This window comes from Anomalospiza imberbis, chromosome Z (assembly GCF_031753505.1).
Source record: "Anomalospiza imberbis isolate Cuckoo-Finch-1a 21T00152 chromosome Z, ASM3175350v1, whole genome shotgun sequence".
NCBI classification, from domain to species: Eukaryota; Metazoa; Chordata; class Aves; order Passeriformes; family Viduidae; genus Anomalospiza; species Anomalospiza imberbis.
In genome coordinates, this window is record NC_089721.1 from 62,105,151 (window position 1) to 62,131,016 (window position 25,866).

General features: G+C 42.0%; 1 protein-coding gene across 2 annotated transcripts; it reads right to left on the minus strand.

Moving 5' to 3' along the window:
• Positions 1-5,645: 5,645 nt before the first annotated feature.
• On the minus strand, positions 5,646-24,324 carry LPL (lipoprotein lipase). 2 transcript variants are annotated; one of them, XM_068176256.1, is made up of 10 exons: positions 24,168-24,324; positions 17,231-17,397; positions 16,934-17,113; positions 16,218-16,329; positions 14,246-14,479; positions 13,765-14,007; positions 12,571-12,691; positions 11,666-11,848; positions 10,374-10,478; positions 5,646-9,416 (listed from the first exon to the last, which is right to left on the minus strand). In XM_068176256.1, the coding sequence occupies exons 1-10, from the start codon at positions 24,229-24,231 to the stop codon at positions 9,371-9,373; spliced, it is 1,455 nt and encodes a 484-aa protein (XP_068032357.1). In that variant the 5' UTR covers positions 24,232-24,324; the 3' UTR covers positions 5,646-9,370. The 2 variants fall into 2 exon arrangements, with proteins under 2 accessions (XP_068032357.1, XP_068032358.1); XM_068176257.1 differs by having other exon boundaries at positions 17,231-17,394; positions 24,168-24,323.
• Positions 24,325-25,866: the final 1,542 nt, after the last annotated feature.

The following is a 25,866-nucleotide window of genomic DNA, read 5'->3' on the forward strand; positions in this document are numbered from 1 at the left end:
TGATACTCCCATCTTCAAAAAGGGCAAGAAGGAGGACCTGGGAAGCTACCAGCCAATCAGCCTCACCTCCATCCCTGGAAAGGTGATGGAACAGATCATTCTGGATGTCATCACCAAGCATATAAAAGAAATTAAATTCATCCTTACTCAGCTTGTTCATCAACGACTTGGATGAAGGGATAGAAAATGACCCTGAGCCAGTTTGCAGATTATATGAAACTGGGGGGAAGTAGCTGGCACACCGAAGGCTTTGCTGCCACTCAGAAGAACCTTCATGGGCTGCAGAGTTGGGCAGAGAGAAACCTAATGGGGTCCAACAAGTTTAGAGTCCTGCATCTGGGGAGGAACAACCCCAGGCACCAGCACAGGCTGGGGACTGACCTGCTGGAAAGCAGCTCCGTGGAGAAGGACCTGGGGGTCCTGGTGGACAACAAGCTGTCCATGAGCCAGCAGTGTCCTTGCAGCCACGAGGGCCAGTGGGATCCTGGGGGCATCAGGAAGAATGTGGCCAGCAGGTCAAGGGAGGTAATTGTCCCCCCTACTCCATTCTGGTGAGGCACATCTGGAGTGCTGTGTCCAGTTCTGGGCTCTTCAGTCCAAGAAAGACAAGGAGCTACTGGAGACGGTCCAGTGGAGAGTCACTAAGATGATTTGGGGTCTGGAGCATCTCTCTTATGAGGAGAGACTGAAGGAGCTTGGCCTGTTAAATCTAGAGAAGACAGAGAGGGGATCTCAGCAATACATGTAAATATCTCCAAGGTGGGTGCCCAGAGGATGGTGCTAGACTCCTTTCAGTGTGCCTTGGCAGGGGCTTGGACTCAATAATCTCCAGAGGTCCTTTCCAACCCTAACTATTCCTTGACTCAGTGACATATATTAACTAAGAGATGAGAGTAAGGGATCTTAACTGTCCCTGCTTTCATGTGATGGTCCCTCACTGCTTGCTTTTATTGATTCTTTCAAAGTTAAAATGTGTAGAAAGTCTCAAAAGGACTTGCATCATATTAAAAAAAAGTGTGCAGGAAAAGTATTATTGAAGTTGTACTCGGCTCAAATGCATCACTTTCCTAGCTTGACCTGTATGGAGCTCACAGTTAATCCTCTTCTCCTCAGTCAAGCACGTTTTAATATAGTTTTGGGGATTTATTCATCAAATTTCTGTTCCATATCTTCAAGCATTTCTTCCACAAACAGCTGAATTTATTTCCACTGACCGTTAGTTTATGAAATGTAAGAAACTCTAGTCTGGTGAAACGGTAGGAAACTTGAACTCAATATGATGTTTATTCTATGGACTGTCCTTCCTGCCATCCAATCTAGAGTATGCTACTTAATTGAATGAGGAAAGTGTTTCTCTTAAAGGACTTAATGTTCTTTGTCTCATCACTAAAAACATAAAACACAGAATTCAAATACATCTATGTAAAATATATTTTTTGGATTGTTTTTTTTTTCAACTAACACTAGGCAAGTATGTAAAATTGAATCCTCCCAGCAACACAGGCAAGCATGGAAAATTGAATCCTCCCAGAAACACACACACAAAACATTGTAGAAAGAATTGTGTTTGTGCTTAACAGCACTGTGTATACATCAGCAATGAATACTATAGAAAACAGGATATGGAATAAAGATTATTATTTCTACAGGATACAGATACAAAGTGTTCAAGATGTTATCATGGCACAGAGGAAAGTCCAAACAGGAGATTTCTGCTATTTATTTAAATGGATATACATTCCAATTGAGAAGACAGTTGCATGGTTAGGTCCATTTATACTGATCAACATATGGAGGACTTTTAAACATCTATTTTATTATCTTGATATGGTACCTCTTTCTCCCCATCTATGGGGGCTATTAGACAACAGGGTGGGGTTAAATGGCAAAAAAAAAAAAAAGTTGTAGGATCCTTAGAGAAGTGGCTGATGCAGGCTGGTCTCCTATCTGGGTGGAGGCAGGGTAGTCTTGCAAAGAGCAGCACAAATTTACCAGGGTACTATGCGGTCATGGGACAGGGAGTACAGGGTGTTGGTAGGAGGAAGGATGCTGAATTCTGCAACCTTTGCCAAAAGAGAAATGAAAGGAGAAATGGAAAACAGGATTCAGCAGCAAGCTAGGATAAGTTTGGAGAGAAGGTCATAGAGACTTAGTCATGCCTACACAAAGATGTCCAAGCATCTGGTCTAAGCTTGGTAAAAGAATACAAGTTTTCCTCTCTGGTTATGTAAAAGCTACTTGTCAGAGCTCTTTGCCAACTTAGTTACACTTTCTCTGGAAGAAAATGCTCCCTTGTAACTGCACTTGTCCCTACCCCTAAGATGCCCAAGGAAGCCTTGATGTCAATGGGACTATTACCTTGACAGCTAAAGGGGTGCCTTCGTAGGAATCCTGTCAGAAAAGGACTAAAAACAGAATGATGGTCAGGGACTAGTCAGTCAGAAGAGGTACCACTAGGTAACTGAAATGTCTCAGAAAGGGTTGCTGTAACACTGGCAAGAAGCTCCAAATAAACCTAGTATAGAAGTCCTGCCCTCTTTCCGTCCCCTGATGCCTCCCATGCAAATTCAAAATTATGCTTTCAAATTCAGGGGCAAAAGAGGGACATAACACCCAATTTTGAACATGACTGAGTGCTTCAGTCTTTCATGAAAAAATATCCAGCCATGAAAATACAATTTTTTTTTTTTTTAGTTTTACACAAAGTATGCAAGTAAAATTACTGTCAAAAGAATGTTCCCCAGCATTTCCCTGATTTCTCCCCAGGGTCCTTAAATTTGCTGATGTAAAAAGAAAAACAAAGAACTACAAAAAGGCACATGAACACAGCTCTATAAATAAAAAGAAAGAAGGGGAAGAATGAAAGCATTTTTTTGTATTTTGAACCAGCCATTGTGTAGGCATTTGCTTACTCCATCACTGCTCTATGCTCAGGACATTAAGAGAAGACTGATACTACAAGGAGTCTTTCTGTTGCATTGAGTCTGACCTGAATTTCCTTTCTAAGGCCTGGGTAATAAAATCAGAGAGATGAAGATCTACTTTTTACCCTTGTACTGAAAAACTTCACTAGCAAAGGGCAAAATTTTTTCCAAGATAAACAAAAAATTTGGCTTAATTTTGTGTCTGGTTATAAATACATTAGAAAGGGGGAAAATTAGTCATATGAGCTTATAAATAATAGCTCAATTACATTCAAGAATATGTGGGTGGGTGTCCTGGGTGGAATAATTTGCTAAAGCAGAGTTCTTCTTCCTTGCCTTTCCTCTTCCTTTTAATTTATTCCTCTTTCTGAATATGTGCTTCTTCTTTTTAACCTTTATTTATATCTTGCTCTTTGTTCTTTAATCTTGGTGATTTTTCTATAATGGGTCTATACACATTTTTCTTTAGGATTAGTTTGTTACGGACTAAATATTTTTAATGGATACCCACACAGTGTAAAGCGCTTAAGTGTATACCTAGTCTCTGGTACACACTTCTGTTTTCCTGATGTCAAGAAAATGTGTATTTAAAATCAAAGGAATGCTTAACAGCTCTGTTTTGCAAGTCCTGGTATGGTTGTTTTCACCATATTACAGCATAGTACTGTACAACCTCCTGCAACATCAAAGAGCCCTCCTTCCTTCTTGCCTTTTCTTAGACATTTCTGCTCTTGCTTTTTGCTTCTTGTTTTGATTTTGCTTTGATTTCACTCAAAACTGATGCTGACATGTAATAAAATTCTCCAACATTTAGATTTTTGTCAAGCCTCCTGGCTGATCAAGGCTGTCTATCTGATCAGCCTACTGATTCAGATCCAGGAACCAAACACTCTAGCCACGCTGTTCCTTTTTGTGCAGCTTGGCAGCAGTGAGGAATCTAAGAATCAGTGTAACCATGCCTGGCTTCAGAGCAAGACTCAGCAAGGATCTGAAAGGACTAAACCACCTGAGACATGTGGCTAGTGCACCACACAGAGCAGTGAGCTGGAGCTGTGTGAGAGCATTCTGGAGATGTTCCCACTGCCCCCGCTTGCCTGCAAGAAGGGCAAGGGAAACACTGGAGTTTGACTGGGATTGTGTTGGTCTCATACCTTCCTAGGTGATATATGAGGTACTGAGTATTGTGCATGTCTTTCTCTCAGGTTGTTTTTTCTGGTAGTTGATTTGTTTTAATTTTTATTGGATGCTAATTACATCACTGCAATTATGTGGTTTGTTCTGATGTCCCATAAATACAAAGGTTTTTACTGCCAAGAGATGCTGGCAATATTTGTGAGAAGACATCCAGAGCCGATATTAACCCAGTACCTGAGCAGATCGTGACCTGACATTTATATGCTCTCAGTTTGGAAAAACTGCATAACAGTATGAGAGACAAGAAAGTTGTAGCTGTGCTTTCATTTTAAATCTGGGACCTTGTGCCAGGTATTAGGAAAGCATTCAGAATTCCACAATGTCAACAAAAAGATTATGCCCAACCTCAGTGGAGTTTTGATTGCGTCTCTCATTGAAGGCAGGGTTGGCCCTTTCATCAGAAGCACAGGACTGGTAGCCCTCTCCTTACATACACAGTTACCCATGGGAGAGGTTTCTAATCAAAAAGATTAGAAGTGACTCCAAAGGTAGTTTTGCGCAGCAGCAATTTCTCAGGCTCTGGGAGCAAACCTCAAAATCTCAAAAGCCTGCCAGAGGAAAAAAAAACGAGGGCTGACCAAAGCCTGAGGACCTGGCAAGAAGAACTTCAGAAGTATTTTTTTTTCTAAGTTTCTTTTGAAAAAATGTGAATATTCTTAGCATCTTTTCAACCTGTCCTAGCATAAGAATCTGTTCCTACTGCTCCTAATTTCTGTATTTGGAGTGTCCTTCTTTCACTATTTAGAACATTCCAGGTTTACAGCTAATTGTGGGGTAAAAAAGCCTTTGGTAGATGGAAAAATATGAGATATGCCCTCACTTCCTGGCTCTTTTGAGGACAGTAACCCACAGCCAGGCAGGCTGTATTACTTCTCACTGAATGGTTCTACATGGTGGGGTGATGCACAGCAGCAAATACTCTCCAGTGTTATTGGCAAAAAGCGGGACTGATGATATTGGGTCACTTCCCACAGGAAGGGCCTACAATGAAGAACATGGTGTTTATCTTACATGAATGGTTGGGAGATTATGTCATTGAAAATGCGCTGCACCACATTAACACATGCAATAGCCAAAGTGGTCCCCATTTAGCATCTGCATTTCTGATGTGGATACATTGTTCTACCTGAGTTAACTTGAGCTGTTTCAGGGAAGCATTCTGAGTGTTGCTGAGCAGAGATAGCAACACACGCGGATATAAAAGCATTGTTAAAACAAGCTTTATATGGGATGTTCCGCCATATGGTTCCCTTCCCTTCCTCTTCTCATTTCCTTGTTCTCCTTTAGCCACTGGAGAATGGTAATCCCTTTATTTGCTTATGCGTAAACTGGTGACTTTCCAGACCTGTCACAAAAGACATTTGACTAGATGACTTCTCTGGAAAGATGCAGCAGGAGGAGATGGAAATGTCTTTCCTGAGGATTTTAATACTGCTATGCTTGTACTGACAGTCCGAATACAGAGAATTTTGCACTGACAGCTGTAAATAAAAAGGAAAATACTAGAGCTAGTTTCATTCTTCCCTCTTTCAATATCTGTATTTGACCTTTAGAAACAACACATGCACAATGTCTTGCTCATCCCAAGCAGCAAGATTTGACATTTTGTTCTTAACACACAAAAGAGCAGGCACACAACTATATCTGAATGGAGAAAGCTTGGAAACACCTACGGAGAGCAAAGTAATTTCTGGTTCAAAACATTTCTCAGAATTAACTATGAAAATGAAAATCTAGGCATTAGAAACCTGAGTCAAGATTTCCTCATCTTGCAGGAACACTGGCTAAAATCCTTTTTCTTCACTCTTTCCTACTAGCCAGGAATGTCTCTTTATGTCTGTCTACCCACTGGTTCACTGCTGGACAGTCTACCCCTGCAGCCCATTCCAGAGACTGTTGGCAGGGTGAACAGGGATCATCACCTTTTCTGATGCAGTTAGGCATTGCAGAGCAAGAGTAAAGGGGCCCAGGCATGGCTCTAAAGATGGCTCTAAATGCTCACAGGACACACCTAGATTCTTGTCCCTCCACTAAAAACCATTTCTCTGCTTTACCTAAGAACATATTTAGTGTATTGTGGCTGCTGTGATGTTAAAAGAATAGTTATACCGTGGTGTTTTTAGGAGACGCGATCCCAAGCCTTGTCTTATACAACTGTAGGAGTCCTTCTAGTTGCCTTACACAGACACTGACACAGGGGATGAGCAATGTCCCTAGAACACCCAATTTCAAAGCATTCCAGTCTGCAGATTGGGTTCTTCCTTCTTCCACTGATTCCCTTCCCTCTCCAGTTCTTCTTTGGTACCTCCCTCCATTCATCCTCTCCAACCATCGATTTTCCATGGCACAGCTTCCCTCGGCTTTCACAAGGAATGAAGCTCTGCTCTAGCCAAAGAGCAGTCATCTTTCACCAAGGAAGACTGTTGGAAGAAGAGTTCCCTAGGTCAACTGAGAACTGCTCTAATTACGCCTAATATGATCCCCCATGTACACGTCACTACAATTCTCCTTAATTCCAGCAAACCCTCTCCATTTTCTGGGTGGAGCCTTGCTGTATATGACAGAGCAAACTGTTCTGGTGACAATCACTCTTGAGCTCAGCTGCACTCATGACACATAGTTGAAAGTGATTTTTCACTGTTATTTCCTTAAGCAATGGTGGTGGCAAGAGCCTGGTGCTTTCCTCATGCACCCACAGGGTCAGAACAACTCCATTTTGATAAAACATGGAGCAGAAGCATAGTTCTGACAGCTGCCAAAATAAAAAGAAAAAAAAAAAAAAAAAAAGGAAACAAGCCCTTCAAAGTAAGGAGAGTTCTTGGACTGTTCTCAAGAGGGCCTGAAATTTAAAACCCACAAACTGTGAAAAGCTACTTATTTTATGATGTGGGATACTTTGTTCCACACAGTGATTCCTTGGTGTCTTAATACATGAGTTTTGCATTTCCAAAATGATATGGGGGAGAGCAGTGTAGAAACCACACATACCTTTTTTTCCTAGTGTCTCATTCCATCTTTTCAGCCCAGAATTCAAGGATAAGCTCTGGCCTTCACATAAAAGGTATACAGCAGATGGTTTAATCAAGAGGAAAGTAGTGACTTCAGATTCAGTTTGAGAATTTTATTAAAACCATAGTTTTCTGTTCTATACAAAACTGAGGACATTGGAAACAGTGCAATGTAAGTGGCTTGTTGATAAAAATCTCTGAAAGCTATGTACAGGATTAATACTACACAACTGTATTAATGTAGAGACTTGTCAGCAACTTTAGCAATATATACAAACTACTTTTACACTCATAAATATCTTATTTACAGCTAATAAATAACATTCAAAGCTAAATCTTGTTTCCTTATGAAAAGAACCCTCACTATTTTGTATCCAAATTCTAAATGTGTTTGTATTTGATCCTGTATTAAGAGCTGTCCAGATACTTCACTTCTGAAGAATTTAACTTCGAAGAGAAAATGGCAACAAAATGTGGAATCTATAGGGAATAAATCACTGTATTTATTTTTAGAGGTCTCAAATGCAGTGGCTCAGTACTCAACCCCACCCTCAGTGACTCATCACATCTCTGCTGTAGTTTAATCAAATTTGAAATCAAATGTGAGCAAATTCAGAGCCATTAATATTCCAACATATTGCACTGTTTAAGACTTTTATCCCCAAATATATTAGCAGCTACAGTTGGAAATAAGAAACAAATTGTGCACATAAACACACACACTTTTTTCTTTGCTTTTAAGATGGGATGATATTGGAGAAATCACCATCTCCATGCTGTCTTGGACATGCAGGAAAAGACTACAACACCCAGCATCAACAGCTAACATTACACTTCTCCAAATGTCTACCTTCAAGCCCTTGTACCTCCCCCACATTTTCTTTACTCTCTAGAAAGTTAAAAGAGGGCTATTGCACCTTATATGTTACTTAAAAATGTGGAAGCAGACTGCCTTCAATATACCTATATTTTTAAACTTGCAGCGTGGCTAATTTGAGTGTTTTTCAGAGTACTTCTTGTAGAGCACACAATCAGGCTGCTTTTAATTGGCTCAGCTCCTGCTTCCTGCTGAATTTTATCTCATGGCAGAAAACTAAGCAGCTCCTAGCACTGTACCACAGCCAAGAAACAAACTGAGATGGATCACTGGCAGTCACAGTTCCAGTACAGGGAAGTATGAGCATCCTTGTCAGCTATCAAGTGGATTCACTTGCACTGAAAACTGCATACAGCAGCCACGCAGCTGAATGACTGACACTTGGCGTCAAAGAGCAGAGAAACTGTGACAGTTTTGGCATACATGACGCAAGCAAGCAGGGAGAGGGTGGAGGGTGGGGGGAGATATCTGTTTCCTGCATTTTCTAGTAGCTCAATTCCTCTGCAGTTCCATTTTCACAGTGTTGAAGGCTAGACAGTTGCATTTGCAATAACTGAAAGTATAGATAAAATATTAAATGTCTGCATAAGACACTGGCATTGCTGCCTTCTCCTAGAGCTGTTATTTATTCCAGGGTAAGCGGCATAGAAGTATATAGCTTAACAGATCATATCTATCGCTAAACAGCACTGGCATCTACCCCCAATTAAATACATTCATAACCACAAACTAAAAAATTCATCCCCATATTAAGTCAGTCCCTGACACCTTCTAGTATTACACACAGCAAAGGTGTTTTTTTTTCACATGGGAAACCTACTTATTTGCTAAACACACACTTGAAAAACAATGAACTCTCTCCACTGAACTGCCTGAAAATTCAATTCGCCAAGACACAAAAAAATTGTTTCAAATGACTTGTGAAAAGAACACAAAAAACCCACTAATAAAAAAAAAACCAAAACCAAACAAAACAAAAACAGCAACATAAAATAAAACCAAGTACAGGGCTTTGTTTCTTTTCAATAAATATTAAAAAATTGCTATATAGGATCTGATGTCAAGAAACCTTGTCACAAGGCACCATGATTAAGCAGAATTGCCTATATCTTTTCATCACTCCAAACTTTGGCAATTACTTGTGCAGGTTTCTTTCGTTTTTAACTATTTGGATAATGTATCTTTACGGTTAGTAACTTCATATGCTGAGACTTTTTTTACAAGAAGTCTCTAAAATAGCTAGGAATAGCAGGCAAAAATCCAGCAGCAGATAAATATTTCTATATATTTGGTTCTGAACATCCAGTCCACTATGGGATGAAAAGACTCTTCTCCTTCCCAGTGTGAAAAATCTTTTTTCTTATCACTTAAGCAGATTCGTGAGCAGAATTTTCTTTCAAGGCTTTCTTGGTACTGTGGAGAAAAAAAAAATAAAGGTGATAAAGAAGATGTAAGATACTTGTTCCCTCTTGTCTTATTTTTGAGAATTAAGATTTTAAAACTCCCTACTTAACAGGAAGAAAAATTACATGCTTAGGCTTCTCCTGGCTTCTGCTTGATTTTATGTCAGATGCACACACAGAGGTCTCAAGGCCTGTCCAGTCATTGCCCCAGCATAACAGCCAGCACATGTGCATATTTGTGCAGAGCTAGATCTCAGTCCAGAAGTGTCCCCATGAGGCCATTCACACACAGTAATTGAACTAAAATAAATATAACCACTTCTCTATCTGAAACTTTAGTGGGTAAAGTCCAAAGACTGTCCCCACATCTAATCTGGGTCAGGAAAATTATCGTTAAAAACATTAAAGTGCACCAAACGGCTATTAAACAAAGGCAGAATCTCTGATCCATAGAGATGAAGCTCTCAGGAATTCACTCACCAGATGGCTGCCATCAGAAAACTAAGAAGAGCACCTTCATAAGCCTGCTCTGTTCCTGTACCAGCCTCCAAACCTGCTGCTGGCTGGTACAGAGGGAGGGCCAGTGTAGAAGTATAGAAGTATAGAGCTGACCCAGTATAGAAGTTTAAATGTTCTGTAGCTAAGGGTAAGTGTTGAGACAGAGACTTGTTGTGCTAGTGCCTTGTCTGTAACCCTCCCTAACAGTCCCTCATACTTGGCCACCAAGTGACTGTGAGACTAGCACTTGCTTCTCAGATATGCCAACAACCACACAAGGATAGTGAGCAGAGAAGCAAGCCAAGAGCTTTTAAGCTGCCAAAGTGGCCATAAGCAAACCTCTGGTTAGTCTGAGCAGTGATGCTTTTGAAGCCTTGAGAAGTCTAGTGCACAAGTCAATTAAAGGGGAAATTTAATTACCACTCAAGAGGTAATAAAACAATCTAAAACCAAAAGTGATTACTCATACCCTCCTCTCTTCCTGTTGACGGGCTGCTCCGAGCATTTCACAAATATTGCTGCTTCTTCTCCCTTACTGAGACGCGAGGTCCCATCTCGAGAACAGAACACCACTCTGTGGAATAAATATTGGAAAAATCACAAGACTGAGCCAAACACCCCTTTTTAATCTTAGAAGGAAGACTGGTGCTTGGAAACAGTCTTTATACTTTATCACGTGGGGCACTGCTACTTTGCAAGCCTGTGACAAAGTTATTTTTAAAAGAGAATTCTGTAACAAAAGAAATGCTGTGCAAAACTGGTAATTGAATTATACATGGGCATCAAAGCATAGCCATAACTTCCACTGATCCTTTGCAAAATATCTTCTTGTGGCTAAGACAGCAGAAGTTCTATCCCAAAGTCTCTTGGATCTTTATTTACACCAGTCTTTATGTGAGTTTTTTGTCAGGTGAATGAACTTGGAAGAAAGCCATACTCCCTCACATGTGTGCAAATGAAGTAGGCTGCAATTTCCAGAAAACATGAGCACTCGCTTTTCTATTTATCAGAACTTTCCCCCCCCATATTTGTTCAGCTCTGATAACTGTTCTTTGATCAAGTGACTGACCTGTTTATTCAAAGGAGGAACTTATTATTATTTACTATACTGTGCATAGGACACACATACTCTGTTCTGGGCCCATGTTCTGCAAACAGATCTCATGTTTAGTGAATATGAGTATTTCAAAAGATTCATGTCAAAGCACTTCTGTTCAGGCTTTGATGTTTCAACATTCACGCATTACCAATGTCCTGCAACAGTCACGTGTTTCAGTTTTCACCCAACATTCAGGTATTCAACCCCTAAGAAAAGCTAACTTAACTAAGCAATAAATTCTTGTGCAAGCACACTTTTGGAAGGATCTCTAAAAATCTTCATCTAAGCATGCTCTTTGTGACAAACCTATGCAAACACCCAGCATGAAGAAGTAGGACAGAAATTGCAAATACAATCACTGATGCTCGTTCATGGAGATACTCTCTTGCATATTATAACTAACCTTAAGTAGATACAATAGTGGGATACAAATTAATTACGTGGGAGGAAGACTACAAACTGCAGATCCCAGTGGAAGTAAATGACTGAACCTAGCTGATACAAATGGTGGTTTGATATCACCGGAGCCCTGATTATCATTTATGCTGCACCTATTTGTAACCGTAAGCAGTTACATGTTTGTCCCAGACTGTGAGATACCAAAAATCAGGAAGCACTGTCAATTAGAACTAATATAGCTTATAACAATCAAAAAAAGTTACTTTTTCTGAGTTTCCCCTGACTTCATTCTGATTCTCTGGATGTCAAATGTAAAAGGAGTCCACCAGTCTGACCAGCTGAAGAAGGTGTCTTTTTCCCACAGCAGCTTCACCATGAGCAGGTCTCCAATATCCACTTCTGTGTAAATCAGGAAGGAGAAGGTCTTGTTTGAGGAGACTTCAGGCCTGTGAGGAGGAGAATAAGAAAGCAAACAAATAATAATTAAAAAAACCCTGAAATTCTTGGACAGACAAAAAAAAATAAGGAGCAATAGAACCTGGAATTTTTGTACTCCGGAGAAGGAAGCAAAAACACCTCTACCTTTTGTAGAGGCAAAAGGCTGCAAGGCTGGTAAAATCCTGGGACATCTGCCAGGCAAGGGTTGTCCTCCCCTGTGCTAGTGACTCTCAGAAAAGCCAGACAACCACCACCCATAACCAGTTTACATTCCTCAGAGCAGAAAACAATCTTTGATGTTTTCCAGCTCCATTCCCTGCCAGCCTGTGTCTAGGGGTGTACACACAAGCTTCTGCTTATTTGTAGAGCTGTCAAAGCAAATCCCAAGTCTCCTTCAGCTTCTGCACTGAGACCTTCAGATGCATAAGTCTACTTTTAGGAAAATTTAGCATGGTATAAAGATACTGAGAAGAAAATAAGAAAGCACTGGAAACAGTCTTATTAGGCTGAGTCATAGGTCAGACTTCACATTTCCGTATTTCAGACGTCTTATCAAGAAGAGCTCCTGTAGGATTTGGTTCATTAGCTTCAGAAGTGAATGCAACTCCTTGACCAAGGACAAGAGCAGATTCTGGGACCCAGTAAGTTAGAGTAGCTAAAGCCAGAACAAGTTTTTCAGTTCAGACTAACAAAGTTAGAGTACTTTGCAGTTGTTTCTGTAGCTACTCACAGTGTGAAACCAATGTTCTCACTCTCATCTAGAGTGCCATAGAGAGAGATCAGGAATGGCTGGTTTGTCTTGGTCATGTTAGTCTTTCCAAAGAAATGGATCTTGACCTGGTAATGAAAGACTGAAAGAATACAAAAGAGAATGCCATTAGGAAAACTCAATTTCCAAAGAGATAGCTGGTGACAAAACCACCCTGCCTCACCTCTGAAAATTCTAGCTGGAATATGCCAGCTTCACTAAAATGAGTTTATTTCCCTGCAGGTGTCCAGGGAGCTATTTTTGTGAAAATGTAAATATTAGCAAACAAGCAATCACCATTAAAGGACACCTTTGCAGTTCTTGCAGCTAAACTTTGCACTCAAGCTGCCACTATAATAACCCCAGAGTATGCAGTATCACCTTCGAACCTGCTACTGAACCTTGCAATACTTGATCCCTCTCTTACAGGAGGTTTGGTAAAAGGAAAAAAAAAAAAAAAATCAATTCACTGACACGGCAGGTTAAGCACCAAATGCCAACAGAACACCAGTCTTGCAGCTGCTCTAACAGTGCAGGAATGTGCCTTTTGATTGCTGGTCCATCACACAAAGCACGCTATAAGAATACCATGGTGTATAGCCAAAGCTAAGGATGAAAATAAAGTGGTAAAATCCAACATTATTTTCCTAGCTGGGAGGAAAATATTTTCCAAAATATTGCCAGTTCTCTCTGGCATTGTCCTTCTCAGTCCTCCCACAGCAGCAACTAGAATCAAGAAGTGCTGTGATATTTTAATGAGGGCTGGTGCTCCTCTAGCAAGTGCACTACCAAAGGCACAAACCTGATGCTTGCATATCTTTAACTAAGATGCTCACCAGACTGAGTTCTGCTGATTAATTCCCAAGCAGAAAGAAGTAATCATTTGGATGAAGAACACTGAAACATTTCCAAGTGACCAGGCAGCAGAGGAAGTCTAACTTTTGCTACTTAGAAACTTGTTACAAAATACCTTTCTTCTTGCACTCTACCCACACCTCAAGTTAAGACAACACTTTTCTCCGAGACTTGCATTTAATGGAAAACTACCGGCCAGCTTCACTCCTGCTCACCACAGGCACCAAAGCAGCAATATGCTCATCTGCAGCACCTGCCCATCATGACACACAGCTGAGCACAAGGACCGGTCTTGCTCATCAGTAAGCAAGGAGTACCTACCTTTATAGGGCATCTGAGCACGGGTTTTCAGATACATTTTGGTGTTTCTCTTTGTTCTCACTCTGTTGACCTTGTAACCCAAACTGTTGCAGCGGTTCTTGCGGCAGCTCAGGCAGAGGCCCTTCTCAAAGGCCTCCTTTGTGTTGCAGCGGTAGGCCATGCTTGGCTTTTCTTCATTGAGGAGAGAGTCAATGAAGAGGTGGATGGATCGCTCATGGGAGCATTTCACCAGCTGATCCACATCTTGAAAGAATGAAAATGTGTAATATGAATACACCTGTTCATATAATATTAATCCCTAAGCAATGCGGTCAATAGGCATGATCCACTATGGTGGAACTGGGCTTTACAAGATGACTTTTAAAAGCACTTGAAAGAATATATTCCTGCGCCTCTCAGAGATCTTTCCTTGCAAGACACCTTGCAGGGCTATTCAGGTTTCCCTCAGAATGTTATACGGTTTGTTTCAGAGCAACCTCACCTCCAAGCCCTTTCTCAGCAATCAGACGCAGTGCTTCTCCCAAATTGCAACCTGGCTGGAAACCTCCACCATTGGGATAAATATCAATGTGTCCAACAGGCTTCTGGATCCCAATGCTGCGGTCTGGAGAGCCTCGAGTGTAGGTGTGTAGGACATCCACAAACTCAGCATCATCCGGGGAGAGGCGAGTGAGTTCATCAGCATACTCAAAGGTAGGACCAGCAGGATCCAGCCCTTTATGGGGCAAACCACAAAGAAAAACTGGTATTATTGTCTGCCAAAGTTACTGACATTGATGACAAATGCCAAACTCAGCTGCCACATTGGACCAGAATATTGAGTTTTCCTGCAGACATTACAGATGGATGACTTAAATATGAATGTATACAGGAGAACCAAATGCACTACCTTGAAATGTTGTCACTGTTTAAAAAAATAGAAGTGTATGCAAACACATGGAAGGAAGCCCAGCTGACTTCCTCAGAGCTGTAGCATTTCAAATGGATGGGAGAAACAAGCTCCTAAGTATTTTCTCAGTGTCTTTCTTTCTTGTCAAGAAATGTAGAACTTGTATCTGAAGTGTCTGAAGTATGGAAAACTCTTGCTGACAACTCCATGCCAGGGGAACAAGCGGGAAACATAAATGAGGGCTTCACTGTCTACATACTAAAGGAAAGGGGATTATTATGGTAAACTGTCAAGCTGCAGCAACACTAACATCAAAAAAACCCATAGCTATTCTGCCAGTGAACAAGTACTATCTCCTGTTCAGGCAACTACCTGAGAGTCGGCTGAAGGGACATGTCTTTTCTGCAGCCCTCAGCTGGGGACAGGTACCTGTGCTGTTCACCCACTGTTAGCTCCACTCTGAGCTGCCTCCCCTTCAGCTGTGAGGGCTTCAGGGGCCACATTATATTTCTCCCTGTGCTTTTCCCAGGGAACGGTTCATCCTCAGCACCAAGAGCAACCGTGGAGGCATAACAGAGGGCTACTGACTTGTCAGTAATTTGGCAACCTCAGTGAAAGCAGCAAAGCTGCAACTTAGAGAAAGAAAGGGCAGAGGGACTAGCACTTTGGCCTCTTGAATTTAATCTGCCACCTCTCAGGACTTGACCTTTCCAGATGGGACTGCTCCCTAGCCCACCTCTCAGCATGCCTGTGGATCTGGGATCACAGTCAGGCTCAGGTGAAAGAGTAAAGAGTGCCAGGTGCTAGGATCCCTTCTCAATGGTACTCCCAAGCTCTCTCAGCAACAAAGACACCACAGATGAGCAATTTTCTTAGCCTAATTTGCTGATGCAGGCAATTCCTTTGTCAATGAGATCAGTGCTAGTAGCTCAGCTCTCGAGGTGCTGGCTTGTAAACCAGCCCCAGAGTGGCCATGCACTCTGCCTTGTCTAGCAGTATTATTTCCAGCCTAGAATATTTCTTGAGCCTGTTATGATAAACTTTGTCATAATCCACACTGGATCTCTTCTGTCTCCCTTTGAGCCCATATAAACTTCTTGCATCTACATCATCCCATGGCAAAGGGCTCTGCAGGTACTAAACTTGCTGCAGCAGAATTTAACTCCTGTTCTGTTTCAATGACTCCAATCAGCTGCAAGGAATGACTGCCTGGATAAAGGCAACCCACTGAACTTCTTATGCTGCAAGAGATACTGTGACCTTTGCCAATCCATGGTTTGGTCAGTCCCCACCACAAGCCCCCAAACTACTCCTTTATCAGGGCCTACTCACTCATTTCTTGTAAAGAAGCAAAGATTTTTCACTCACCACCCTTGCTGTTATTTTCTGAATCTTTTTCCAGTTCTACCCCAGAAATATCAGCCCTGTTGTCTTATTAAATCATTAATACATAGCCAAAGTACTGCCAGCAAGCAACAATTATTCTGGTGATTTTTCAATGGAACATCATATTTCAGTATGGAATAGATGCAACTCTCCAGTCTACAGTCACAGGTTTTCTTACCAGTAATTCTGTTGACCTTCTTTTTGGTCAGATTCCCAGCAATCCCAGCAACATGAGCACCTAGACTGTACCCCAGCAAGTGGAGATTGTGGAGAGGATAATTGAATTGCTCCTACAGAAGAGAACAATTTGTTTAAAGTTCAAAGCCAAACACAAAAAACATAAGAAGACACAAAAACTGTTTTGTTAATACTGGGGTTTTTGTTTGAGCCATGAATAACAGAAGAAACACTATACAGTTATCATAATTTTGTGCCATTGTAAATTTCTTGATCTAACTAATTTATGGCCAAAATCAAAACAGGGGAATGCAAAATAAAGGACAGAACACAGGGCTATTTATTTTAGAAGTGTTTTAAGCCACTCCCTCCCCACCAATTTCTGGATCTCCTAAGGCAGAGCACATTTCCAATTGCCAAGGACTGGCTTCTGTATAATAGATACGAACCTGTCTTTCATAGCTACCTCTCACAGAGCCCTCAGAAATACTCTAGATCCACGGGACCCCACAGTAAAGTCTCTGGAATGCAGTACAAAAGGCCTCTGAGTAGGAAATAGCCAGTAGACCAAGCTGGAATTTTAACAGTTCAGCAAAACTACCGTCTGCAAGAGTTTTACTCCATCTACCCAACAGGAGATGATTAACATAGCTGCATCATTGCTGTTTTGTCTCCTATGGCATTACATAGAATGTGAGACATGTCTCCATGTCTTACCTCCATCCAGTCAATAAACGTAGCAACATCCTTTCCCACCAGCCTGGTGTATGCAGCTGACACCGGATAGTGCTGCTGAGCTCGAACTAGCCAGTCCACCACAATGACGTTTGAGTCTGGTTCCCTCTTGTACAGAGCATCCACCAGCTTCGGGACCCAACTTTCATACATCCCTGTCACCTGTTGGTTTTGGTGATTTTAATTAAAATAGGAGATATATTAATATGTCTGTGAGATGCTTCTGCATAGTTTATCATAAGTGTGGCTAAAAGGGAGATTCCTCCCACTTTATCTTACCGTCCACCCATGGATCACCACAAAGGTTTTACTGGTATGATTGAAGTTGCACTGTGCCAGGCTGTTCACCTGCCCAGGAACCAGGTAGCAGACATCTTCATCGGGCTCTGCAGGCGTCCGTAAGGAAAACTTGCTCTCAATTCCTTCAAAATTGTTTTTGCCTTCTGCTATAGGAGCACAAAAAACATAGTAGTGTTTTAGAAGTACTAGGGCAAACTCAGAAGGCACAGGTGCAATATTGGAGAGATATCTGGAACAGTCAAGGAATGGGACGGGTGGTTTTAATTTCCTACGGCACTCAGTGGACACACAACAGCCATGTAAAGAGGAAATCAAAGGGTGAAAATTGCTCCCCTTCTAAGGTCCTGCTAAAGCAGTAAGAATCTGCTGAGCTGTCAGAGAGGTGTGAATAAATTTTGAGAGTCAGTATTTTCCCCATTACATTAAGCAGGAAACCTCTTAGGTATCACAAGAGTACAGAAAACTGCACACAACAGCCACAGATGGTCATCCAGGAAAGCAGAGAGTTACCATACTATTACATATTTTGGTGGTGTATCTTCCACATCACCTGGCCAATAATCACTGCCTGACAAGGCCTTTTATAAATCTGTGTAGTTGTAGTGCATTATAAGCTGTGAAGCTACCACTGTTTTACAAAAGACTAGTTTTAAGTTTCGACCAACAAACAGCAGGTGAGAAGATCAGACACACATCAGAGAAACTGAACTAGCAAACCAGAAGTCTATTTTGGAGTACATTTTCAGGTCATCTGATAACCTACATAAAAATAAGTTGCAGAAAAAAATATCTTTCTCTGCCTGAAGCAGAGGGAAGGGGGCTGGGGAAGGAGGTGCTGATCTTGTACTGGTGGTAGCAAAGTATGTCGTGGCCTGCAAAGATCACTCCCTCCAACTTCCAGCTTCAAAATTTGAAGCCTGTTCCTGCCAAGACAGAGAAATTACTTTAGGCTTCATACTCACCATTTCTTTTGGGAAGAAACTTAAATGTCTCCTCTTTTTATGTCTGATTGAACGCCTAAATGCCTCCATGTATAGCACACCCTGTAATTAACTTCTCAAAACCCAGGCCCCTGTTTGGCAACTTGAGTTACGCAAATATTGATTGCCTGTTTTTCAAGTGCAGCTGAACTTAAGCCAGCTCTGTCCTCCTCAGCGTTGTCTTTCCTGGCATCAAGACCAAAACCTTTCACAAACTACTAAACACACATAAATGAATGGCTCTGAGCCACCATAGGGAACACGTATGGACAAGATAAGGACCTTATGCTAGCATGCAAAACAGATTTCCACTCCCTTTTCCCATTGCAGAAGAGGTTTTCTATGATAATTGGTAGATTTGCATAAAGTTGTGCTGCGTCACTCAGGTGATAAATAACTAACAATTCATTTTTTTCCAAAAGACTTTTTCTGGTCGTGTCATTCAAGCTACCATACACAGCAGGGCACTGACTTATGCCTGGCCTCACTTCAGGGAGCTCTAAATAGTCTGGGAAGTTCTTCATGTGCTTGGAGGGTCACAAAAAATCAGGGACTAATCTCCCTCATCAGGTCTAAAACCAGCACAGAGCCTTGCAACAAATGCTTAAGTAGCAGTCTCAGAGAAACTCATCAGCCATAATCATGGCTTAAAATTGCCCAAGTTCAGCAGGATTATCTCACCTGTCAAAGCACATGCAGGGAAGCAAGAACCATTCACTGAACAGAGGCAGTACTCAGCTTTAGGTTTGACTGTGCTAGGCTGGCTAGCTAATCCAGGATAATTACACTGAGGGCCCCCTTCCTGCCTCCTTCCTCCTAAAGAAAGATGTTTTTCATAGATCTTGCCCATCCTTCTACAAGTACAAGCACTCACATAACAGTAAATATAACATTTTACCCACTAATGAAAGCTAAATTTACCAAACAAACCAAATGTTTGCACTTTTTCTCTATTTCTGCATGTTCAAAATTTCTTTTTGTCACTAACTGACAGTATAAAACACTTTTTTTGGAAAAAAATCTTTAGACCTATATTATTTACTTTTCAGCCAGAAAAAGAAAAGTCCCAAAGGCTGTTTGGTTAAATATCAGCTATAACTTTTCACTCAGCTGTGAGTCAATAAAACCTTGAAAGGAACAAGAACAGCTTTCAATTGTAAGGCATACAATGCTAGGACTTTCAATTATGTATATTCCCTCCTAGTACAGGAAGGTGAAAAAGAATAGTCCACCTGCTCACTAGTTAATAGCGCTTCCTTTCATACCTAGATATCATTTCCCTTCTGGATTAAATTATCTGACAATCATCCAAAATCTGAATTACATTGATATCCTGTCTTGTAGTGTGTTTTCAATTACAAACACATGCTAGAATTTGCATGTAAGTTCAGACCACAGCTCTTTTGAAAACAAATTCACACGAAATTTACAATTCAAAGTGTAGTTAAGGGTACACTTGGAAAAGTGCACCAAGCTTAGAAAGACTGAAGTACAGTGGCACCTGCCACTGAAGATGTGCTAAGTACTTCACACATATTTGCGTGTTTTAATCTAAAAGTCTTTGATGGGGATTTGAGAACAGAAAATCACAGAGATACAGTCACCACCAAGAAAGAAGCAGCTGCAAAGCAACAGCCCATGAGTTAGGGAAATGGCTGCCTGCCATTTCCCTACAACTATGTTGTATGAGGATTAGAAAGTCAGAAGAAATTACTGTTATCATCTTATGCCCTCAAAAAGTGTCATGTTATCTTATGTCCACATATGGTCAGTTCCAGCAGGCAAGAGATACCCTTTGGATGAGGGAAGTGTGTGTGTAGTGGAGTTTATTACAGACTTCTTCATGGTGTGCTCATCAAGAAGGTTTCCTCAGAATTTGCCTGAGTTTGGCTTTGCAAATTCTATACAGTTCAGAGCAGAAGATATCACAACACCTCATGTTGTGCTGCACACATGCTGCAGTACCACCTCACATCCCAGCTTCTGCAGAATACAGGTACACACAATCTGTGCACAGTCACCACACAGCTCAACACCTATATGTACCATGCTTTAAACCTGAAGCAGAGAAGTTCAGCATATCACTTCAGAAAACAAGCATTTCCCACTTCTGCTTTCATAACTCATTGTATTTCTTGGTCTATTAAAAAAATTATTCAGAACCGAACTTTGTCATTCATAGACTTTTGCCACAGACGTTTTCCTCACAGATCTAGAGGGAGAAGTCTCCTTGAATCATGTCCTGAGCCACTGAACCATTGGGCCTCATTCTTACAGTCTTACACAAAGAAGTGCAAAGACAGCCAATGTACACACTCACCACAGTTTAGTAAATAAGATGTTTTAACTCAAGTTAATTAAACCACGGAAAACCCCATAATAGGTAGTTTTCAGCATGTTTCTGAAAGGTGAACAGAAATTTATCTGAATTAAGATCGCATTTCTCATAATATAGATACAGGATCTACATATCAAGAAATACACGTACATCCATTTGAGAAACTGAAGTAGCTTTTTATGACAAAATGCAAGTCCCGTTTCTAAACAAGGCCTTTGAATAAAATAGACTGGAAGTAAACACATGCAGACAAAAAAGAAATCCATGCTTTTGCTAAAAACTACACTTTCCCAGACATAGTTCAGCAAAGGTACAAAGGCATGTGTTGTGTATTGCCAAAGCTTCCAGGCACACAGTTACAAATACAAGTGCCTGTTGGAAAATAAAGTTTTCTGTCTACTACTATGTGCTCACAGTTAGCATGACCGACAAAGGGATTATTTAGGGAACTGAAGCAGAATTAAGAATTAAATGACCAATTCCAGATGGAAGCTGGCTTTTCAGGCTGCATCGCCAAAACTTCACCATTTTGTCACGCTACACAAAGTTTTCTGGTGCTTTTATTACACCCCTACTTGCGCAATATGAGTTTCCATATTTAAAAAAAATAAAAAGCTGTCCTGTGCAGCAAGGTCTTGAAAAGTTCACAGAACTCAAAGAAAGTGGCGGGGTGGGGGGAAGCTTACAAACTGGGAAGTCAATAGTTCTGTTTTTCCTGTCCAAAGTTTGTGACACTTTGGACTTGCAACTTGTGAAATTCAGTTCAGTTAGGGACTCCTATCAATTATCAGTTTTGAAATTGATGACTTGAAGTCAATGATGAAGTCATTTGAAAATGACTTCAGGTATTCTGACACATCAATCAAGAGAATTCAGTCTCAATTTTCTTTCACAGGAATCCAAACACAACTTGGCTTGACTGTGAAACTGTTTACCACTGGTCAGCTGGGTGGAGAATGTGAGTCTTGAGGAAGTAACAACATCTGGAATATTAATCAAAAGTTAAACTGCCCACATCACACCGGTTGCCAAAATAGGATAACAATGCATTTGCCAGAATGAGTGCACCTAAGCTATGGTTTTAAAAACGGAATCTTTGATAAACAACAATTTCCTACCATTGTGCACTCAGAAATGGAAATAGTATTAGCTAGCTGCAAAGATCCTTGGAAATTATACTGCTAGACTGTGTCTTCTATAGCCCACAGAGACACAAATGCACATACATGCACAGCAGCAAACATCTGCACATAACATCAAATATTTACTAGTGTAGTTAATTGGGCTAAATCTTCCCTCAGCCGACAATCAGCATTAGGAACACCCATCAATCAGTCATGCTGAATTCCTAAGAGTTCTGAAGCAAACTCACAGTCAGCTGTAGTAAAGGGCTTATATCACAGAAATGGTTATTGTTCAGTTTGATCTACACTATAAACTGAAAGCAGACTACTGTGTGTTGCAATCCCAGGAAACCTACCTCACAGGTCAGATTACTGTTTAACCTTGCTGCAAAAATATTACAACTTCATGTTTATTATGTATTCCTCAATGGCAGAGCCCTGAGAGTATGTTCTGCTTCACTTCCCAGGTGGGGCCAATAGAAAGGGCAACAACTTTGGGAAAGCTACTGGGCACAAGTTCAGAAGCTAAGTAAGAACGTCCCAGCTCAAGTTTTGCAGCTGGCAAACTGCTGTTCTCTCACTGTACACAGAGATGCCCACCCCTCTCTGTGGTACTCCCTGACAAATCTTTACTCAGCTGCAGCTGGGACACTTGAAGCTCAATCCAGCACATATCTAGCCATCCCTCTGGAATATCTGGAATTAGCTGAAGACAAAATGCAAACACTGTCAGACTTTGCAGTAATACAGAGGTAAGGATGCATGAGAAAGTCCTATCATGCAAGTACTTCTGCACAGAGGAGATTCCAGCAAACTTTTAGGAGTGCTAGTGATCATGCTAATCTCCAGCACAACTTGAGGCCTGAGAGCCTCACCTCTGTGCCTCCTCAGAAATGCATTGTTTCTCAAAAGGCCATGCCACAGCTGCCCTGGTATGTCTATCCCAAACACAAACCATAAAAAAAAGCCAGCAGCTCACATCACACAACAGTGTAAATATGTTGACTCTGGATTTACACTGTTAAAAATAAGGATCTGTACGTACTTCTAGCAATGTTTTTATCTGTTCCTGGAACACCAATGTTTTCTTCACCTAGAAAGTATTTTTCTATGTTGTTTTTTAAATACTCTGGATTCCTGGAGGGCTAGATCATGTGTTTTCTGTGGTTTCAAAAAAACTTTACTCTAGTGTGCATGGAAAAATGTGGAACTAAAGGCTTGAATTGCTTTAGGATGAACACACAACCTGCTTTCATATAACCTATTCCTTAAAAGAAATAATGAAATTATTAGTAAGTCTGTGGCAAACCAGTTCCTGCAGGGATGAAAGCTTTCTTTGGGAAGACAGTTATTTTAATGTATAGAACTTGGATACTGTGATGAAAAGTGGTTTTAATTGTCTGTAATGGCACAAGATTGGATTCAAAGCTAGAATACATTCCTTTCGCTGTACCCTAGCACCCCATCCTCTTACTTTTGAATACTTCCCTTCAGCTACCTTGTATGCAAAGAAGTAACAAAGGCGCCCACAGCAGAAAAAATGGCAGTTTATATATTCCAGTTTAGGACCACAAAGCAGCTCTAAGAGCTGAAGCCACCCTTTCTTCTAAGGCCAGAAAATTTTAAAGACAGATACTATGTGTGGGAGATCAGTGTAAGAAAGTAAGCCTGTCACAGGGCACTGCTAACAATATTTTAAGCGCTTTTTTCAAGCTTGAGGAGTAGTGGTCTCCTGAAGCTAGTCAATTTGTTCATAGCAGCTTCAATTACATTGTGATTAATTGAGAGAGCATTATGAAAATCTAGCACCACTTGTACATCTTCCACTTCCTCTAGCTTGGACAGGATGTCTGTGCACAAGTACGGGTACAACAGGCAGAGCACAAACACAGCTATAAGTGAAGCAGAGAGAGAAAAATCACCCTGTTCACTTTTCCCCTTGTGGATTCTGTTCATTACAGGCTTAACTACAGCTCGAACACATTACCACAATGAAACTCAGCCTTGCCTTGTCTAGGAACAAGAACTGTACGAAGCTGGGATAGATGAGTCCCACAGAGGAGGAAGCCGAGGGACCTTACCGTGGTGCTACTGCTGCGCAAATCCCTTGCTGGGGCAAGGGACTCTCGAAAGCCACCTTGTCTCTGGGAAAAAAAACACATCCCAAACCTCAATACATCGAGCCACCAGCCCGGCAAGTTGTGCCTGAGTTTCGGCTGGGGAACTGGCTCCAGGACTCCACTAACATGATGGAGGTTCCCCCAATGTCGTTCTCCAGCGCCTTCCAAGCCCACTCCGCGATACCCGGGTCCCGCAGCACCCCAAGCTCCCCGGGATAGCTTCACAAAGGAAAGATTGCAAACTGCCCTTTCCCGCCACGCCGGCAGCGCTTCCCCCAAGCCCCCTTTCCCAAAAGCAACAGGCAGGCACGGCAGCTCCCGGGCGCAGTCCCGGCCCCCCGTCCCGGGACTCACCGCCCAGAGCAGCCACCCAGCGCAGGCAGAGACACACGGCGACCAGGAACGCCTTCCTCCACATCTCGCCTCCTGCCGCGGGCACGAAAGTTTCGGCGCGAAAAGAAAAAAAAAAAAATTAAAAAAAATTAAAAGTAGGTTTTTTTGCTCTACAAACTTACGATGACTAAAACAGAAGCGCAGCGGTGGACAGGGCAGCCCGGGGAGCACCCAGCGCCGCCGACGCTGCGTCCGCCCACCTTTATGGCCCGGGCAACATGCAAATATACAAATAAATATGCAAATATGCAAACTACCCTGCGCGCCCATTGGGCGAGCGCAGAAGGGGCGGGGCGGGGCCGGCGCTGCCCGGGGCGGGGCGGGCTCGGGGTCGGGGTCGGGCTCGGGGTCGGGGTCGGCGCTCCCGCGGGGCGCGGGATGGAGCGGAGCGGAATGGGACAGGATGGAACGGCACGGCCCGGCTCGGCGCGGCGCGCACAGAGCCCTTGGCTCCGAGCCCTCCTTGGGCCTGGCTCCCACAGCCCTCCCAGACCCCTCTGGCCAGCCTTGTCCTCGCAGCCAGGATGCGGCTCCGGCGTTTCACCCCCTAGGTCCTTCCTGCCTGCGGCGACCTAGCTCTGCTATGCCTCTGGTGGGGTCTTCCTTCCCATTCCTGCTTTTGCAGCTAACTGCATTTTCTGTACAGTGTTTGCAAGGGGCCTTCTGCTGTTCCCTTGAAAAATCTTTGCCAAGACCTTGTTTTGCCAGCACTCGAGGGGATACAAGTTTGGAGAAAAAATTAATTCACTGGAGACTGCATCTGTGCTCCTGAGAAATAAAAAAATTATCCCTTGAGCTCTTCAACTCTCTCTGCCCTCCTCTCAGAAATGTGGTTTGCACTGAGATCTGCGTTGGCAGCCACTGGATGAAAGATCACTTATGTAAGGACATTAATTTAATAACAATACCAGTTTTCATTTCATTGTGCAGTTTGTTGCCAAAGGCGCAGCTTTATAAAGAAGCTTCTTACACAGGGAATGAGGACTCCCTGGGTTTTGCAATGTGAAGCAAATGGGATTCACTTTAAGGGTAACAGATCTTTTTCATACCAGACACCTTTGGAGACTAAAACATATCTGGCTTATATTAGTGAGATTGTTCAATAAGAGATTGCTGATGCGTAGAAGTAGTTCTGGCTCACCTTTCCAACTTAAGTTTCCACTAAAAGACCAGTAAGATCTATAAGTGAGAATACTTTTTTCCCTATGACACAACTAGAGTTTCCGCCATCAGCAATCCCTATTTATATCCAGAAGGCATCAGAAGAATTTAGTGAGGGTACAAATTGTTCGTGCTGAGACTTTTCGAGACAACTGAGTGGCAGGAAGAGGAGGGGGCTAACACAGTGGGTGAGGCAGGGAGAGAGGCTGGGAGTCTGAACAGGGGATTGGAGGTGAAGGAGCAGAAGAGACCAGCCTTCCTCCCCAGAGGATGGTGGTGATGTGAGCAGGGAAAAATATTTGTGCTGCAGCTTGCTAAGTACTGAGCATATCCTCTGACACACAGTGTTTGAGACCCTCTTGTCAAAACAATAGCAAGAACTTCTTAATGTCTTTCTTTTCCCCAAGTGTGGACTAAACAATGCATTTCTCTTGATCTAATTTGGTTGAAACTCCATAGGGTAATTTCCCCCTTAGAAATCAGCCTGACTCTATCTCGG